Source organism: Sinocyclocheilus rhinocerous, unplaced genomic scaffold (assembly GCF_001515625.1).
Source record: "Sinocyclocheilus rhinocerous isolate Xijiao unplaced genomic scaffold, SAMN03320098_v1.1 scaffold1093, whole genome shotgun sequence".
NCBI classification, from domain to species: domain Eukaryota; kingdom Metazoa; phylum Chordata; class Actinopteri; order Cypriniformes; family Cyprinidae; genus Sinocyclocheilus; species Sinocyclocheilus rhinocerous.
Window position 1 is genome coordinate 590278 of NW_015626381.1, and position 5122 is coordinate 595399.

The following is a 5122-nucleotide window of genomic DNA, read 5'->3' on the forward strand; positions in this document are numbered from 1 at the left end:
GTTTAGTTCCTGAATGAATCAAACATTTAAATGATTCGGTTCAATCGCAATGACTCACTTATTAACAGTGACTTGCTGCCACCTACTGGCGGTTTTAATTTCACATTTAAAGTACCTTTTTATTATTTAAATAATTTCAAATGTCAGTATTCGACGTTTTAGGTTTAATATATCAAAACATTTATGCATTTGTAAAAATAGGCCTTTGTAAAGGTAAATAAAAATATGCAGATTTAAGAACTGATGAAAATATTGCTTCAAAATAAATTGTATGCACCACCAAAAATCTCAGTGATGCGGTGCTTTTGTGTGGATATTTTGTATGGAATATTGTCTGCTGACATTAAAAGTTCACTGTATATCTTAGTAATAAATATAATTTATTACAGTGATGATATTTTGTTTTCTTTTTACGTTAAACACATTAAATATTACATATATAGTTTCCATTACAGGTTTAGGTCTTAAATTTCATATAAGCTGGTATTAAAAAGATCTTAAAAAGTCTTGCGTTTAACTTGTTCAAGTCTGTAGAAACCCTGCTTAAGCCAAACATGTTCAGGTCAAAGTGTCTGAATAATTTTTGGTCAATTTTACTGGTATGAAGAATTTTGGGTATAATATGTCACACTTTACTTTATTTTGCTATCCTCGCGTACATAAATTAACTATAGTGTCCTGCATCGACTAGTAAAAAAAAAATCAAATATTATATCTGGTGTCTGAATAATTTTTGGCTTGCCTGTAATTTATTTCTGTGATGTGCAGCTGTATTTTCAGCATCATTACTCCAGTCTTCAGTGTCACATGATCTTCAGAAATCATTCTAATATGCTGATTTGCTGCTCAAAAAACATTTCTGATGTTGAAAGCCGATGTGTTCATGAATATGTTTGTGATTTTCTATTCGTTCTGTCCAGGAATGAACACTCTGATTGGATACGACCTCGTTCCAGAGCCGAAGATCCTGGACTCTGCTCTGCGCGCCTGCAGGAGACTGAATGATCTGGCCAATGCGATCCGCATCCTCGAGGCCGTCAAAGTGAGAGAAACAAACGCTCAGCTAGAAAAGAGTTTATGCTTTCATGGTAAAGGAGTAGTTCACCCAAAAATTAAATGTGGAAATTTTAGTCATCCTCAGTCCATCCCAGATCAGGGTGAGTTTGTTTCTTCATCAGGTTTGTAGAAATGTAGCATTGCATCAGTGTCTCAGCAATGGATGCTCTGCAGTGAATGGGTGCCGTCAGAATGAGAGTCCAAACAACTGATAAAAACATCACAATAATCCACAAGTAATCCACAGCACTCCAGTCCATCAGTTAACATCTGGAGAAGACAAAAGCTGAGACAAATCCAGCATTAAGATGTTTTTAACTCAAATACGAGTTCGTAATCCATAATAACCAGGGGTGCACATAAGTGGTCCGCATGCGCAACCAAAATTAATAAGCGTATATACTTACTTGCCGGCAACCCGCCAAAATAAAAGCTTGCTGATTTTAAGTTTGAAAATAATGAAAATTCTAATTAAAATAATAATAATAATAAAAATATTAGCATTTTATTTTTAAGTTTACTATAAAATAATTGCATTTGTATTTAATACTACCTTTTTATTTTGAAATAAAATAGTATTATCCCTCTATATTATTTAGTCTATTTTATTTAAAATAAAGCAATAAGCCCCAAGAAGCCGTGGTTTACAGTGAATTTATAACAGCTAAGGGGCGTTGTTAGGTGAGTGATGCAATGCTACATTTCTCCAAATCTGATGAAGAAATAAACTCATATCTCATATGACCTGAGGGTGAATACATTCAGCAAATTTTCATTTTTGCCTGAACTATTCCTTAAAGTAATTAAAACACGTTTATCTTTAATGCTTTTATTAATCTACAGACTATTTATTAAAGTGCCCCTATTATGGGTTATGAAAGGTTCATATTTTGGTTTTGGGAGTCCCCAACAACAGGTTGACATGCATGCAAGTTCAATTGTCTTATTATATGCATTTATTTTTACCTTATTTGCTCAACGACTCCCAAACGATTCGCTCAAACGATTCATTTTTTGTAGGAATGACAGCATTTTGTTCATTTAGGTTACTTTCTAAGTCTAGAAAAGGAATAAAATAAATAGAACCACACAAAATATATAATAGGCTGTAATATAATTAACAGATTAACAGAAAAAACATAGGCTCGTTTTTGTGACACTCTTAATGCATTTTATTTCTTTTCTTTATATCTTTGTTTGATTTAATCCATCTGATCGCACAGGCGCCTCACACAAACATTAGTTCTAGCGTTGCCTGACATTTCAGCCATTCATCATCAAACTAAAATACAGTCAAGCAAACATAAAAGTTGCACGGTTTGTTTTAAAAGGTCCGCTGTAAGATCAGCGTGCAGCGCCCATGTGAAGGATTTTACACGGATATTAGAACATGAGTGAAGTATAAAGCCTTGTTTAGGCGACATAATGAATAATAGTTAAGCAACCAAATGTTGCAAATATTGCAAAAATGGCAACATTTGGATTCTTGTGGTATGAGATAATGCCGTTTCAGTTTGTATGCTGTTTGCCATTATAGCCTAATTTATGTTTTTTTTTATTACAACTACTTATTTTTCATTCTTGTTCTGTTCTGAATACCGTTAAAGTTAAAATATTTGTTGTAGAGTGAGGGAAATAGGCTGTAATGTTTATATTTACCAGTATTTTAATATACATATAAATTACATAAATTAATGTAGCCTAATTGTTTGCAATTACAAGGTTAACGGGTGTTTTTGAAGTAAGATATTCCTCTTTTTGGCCGGGTTTCGTTTCTCCGTGTCGTAAACTCTAGGGGCGTGGCTTCTAAACCGCGGTGTTTTTAGGGGCGTGATATATTTAAATGACGATTGTTTTCTGCCGCCACATATATCACATTTATCTGTACTGCTGTGGTATTGCTGTAAAAATGAACTTTAACCATTGATTCTTCAGGCATGTTGACGTCAACATGAAACGGCTTGGGATTCGTTTTAAAAACGACTCGTTTAAATGATTCAGAGTCTTTCTTTTGAGAGACAATAACTTTATATACGGTGCACTTTCAGAGTTAAAACTTTGCAGGATGTTTTCATTCACTTAAAGCTGTGTTACAAAGGTCATTTTAAAAAATCCATAATAGGGGCACTTTAATTAAAAAGGAAATTAGAAGTGAAATCACAGAGGCATGAAGATCCTGATGTGTCTGCAGTGTTTCTGCTGCATTATTACTGAAGTCTAATCTTCATTCACACTGAAAAGGTCATGCTTGCTTAATTACAGCTCGGTCGAATCCACTGGGCAGGAGGTTAATTAACATGCCACACACGCTCTGTTATTTCTCAGGATAAGTCTGGTCCTCATAAGGAGATCTATCCGTATGTGATCCAGGAGCTCAAACCCACGCTGCAGGAGCTGGGCATCTCCACTCCAGAAGAGCTGGGCATCCATAAAGCCTGATTCTGCTCGGATTCCTCAACGCAGCTAACAAACAAGTTGGTTTCTTATCATGTGGTTGCTAGGGGTTGTGGGTGGTCACTAGGGCGTTGCTATGTGGTTGCTAGGGGTTGTGGATGGTCACTAGGGCGTTGCTATGTGGTTGCTAGGGGTATATAATAATATAAATATAAATTTAAAATAAATTTAAATGTATATATATATATATATATGGTATTAAATGTTGCATGCACTGCAAAATAAATAAATACATTAAAAAATATATATATTTTTTTTAATGTATATGTATATGTAGTATGTGTCTTAAGTCATTTTTGTTTTGTTTTCAAATACAAATATCTAAACATTGTTAAATCAAGCTTTTTTTTCTTTGACTTAAGTTGATTTTTGTAAACCAGCTGGCAGATATTTGATCTTGTTTTAATCATAAACTCCCTTAATTTTGATCAGTTTCCCATAAAACCAGCTGTGATAAACTTGATGTAATAAAATAACTAAAACTGAAATTAAAATGAGTAAAAACAATATACACATTAAAAAAAACAACTAATAAAAATCACAAAAAAATAAAATTATTAAAACATTGACTAAAAATAAAAATTTAATGTCTGAATTTTATACATTTTTATTTCAGTTTTAGTAGTCAAAATTCAAGATTTTTATTCATCACGTACACGGTTATATAGAGAATATATAACCAGCAGTGAGATGTAAGTCAGGTCCGCTCCATGGACAGTGCAATTATTATAGAATACAAACACAAAGGGAAAATAATATGTAAATATAGGTATGGAAAAAATTAAATAAAAAATAAAGAGTAAAATAAAATGTGCAGGACAGTATACTGTAGACTTAATAAATATTTTTTTAAGATAAGATGAGCAGGAATGTGCAAACAGGTTGTACAGGGTAGTTACATAGCAGCAATAGAGAAAAAAAATAAACAGAAAGTGCTGTGTGCAAGTGACAATGTCAGTATATTGAATATCTTACTAACTATTAAGTGTTTGGGTTTAGGAGCCTTGGCGATCACAAGGGTGTTGCTATGTGGTTGTGGGTGGTTGCTAGGGTGTTCAGTGTGGTGTTTCCTTCCATGAAAGTAAAATGTTTTCATCTGATATCATTTATTGATACTTTTAAATGCAAAAATGCATTAATTGCAGGAAGAGTTTCTTAAGCATCACTCGCTTTTAATACCTATTTTTTAATGCATCGAGTTTTGCCCATATAACGGTCTGTCTCTGTTTGTGTTTCAGGGATTTTGTGAATTCAACTGGGTTTTCTACCTCTCTGCTCACTGTACGATATTCAGGAAGTCAAACTCAGTCCCGTCCTGTATAAAAATAAAGGGCCTAATAAACGAAGCAATACTGAATGAGTTTGAGTGTTTTTGTTTTTGTTTGTGTTTGGATGATGAGATGAGAGTTTGTGCAGCAAACACTGACGCTGAGGTTTGTATCTGCTTCGCAAGCTCAACACAGACATTATAACAGATCACTACTGTGTTTGTGATGATTGCAACCGTGAACTGAATTTAATTTTTTTGACATTAAAATGCTAAAACTGTGAGCCAAAGAAGAAAGAAAATTGTCTAAACAGAGTCCCATCATCATTAGAAATATTCATTTTG

General features: G+C 33.5%; 1 protein-coding gene across 1 annotated transcript in view; it reads left to right on the plus strand.

The window, feature by feature from the left end:
* The window catches only part of cox5ab (cytochrome c oxidase subunit 5Ab), a 14160-nt gene extending 9293 nt beyond the window's left edge, over positions 1–4867 (plus strand). The window contains exons 3-5 of the mRNA XM_016518679.1: positions 921–1042; positions 3382–3530; positions 4749–4867. Of these exons, the coding sequence (XP_016374165.1) occupies positions 921–1042; positions 3382–3495 (236 nt within the window). The 3' untranslated portion in view covers positions 3496–3530; positions 4749–4867. The remainder of the gene's footprint in view (positions 1–920; positions 1043–3381; positions 3531–4748) is intronic.
* Positions 4868–5122: the final 255 nt, after the last annotated feature.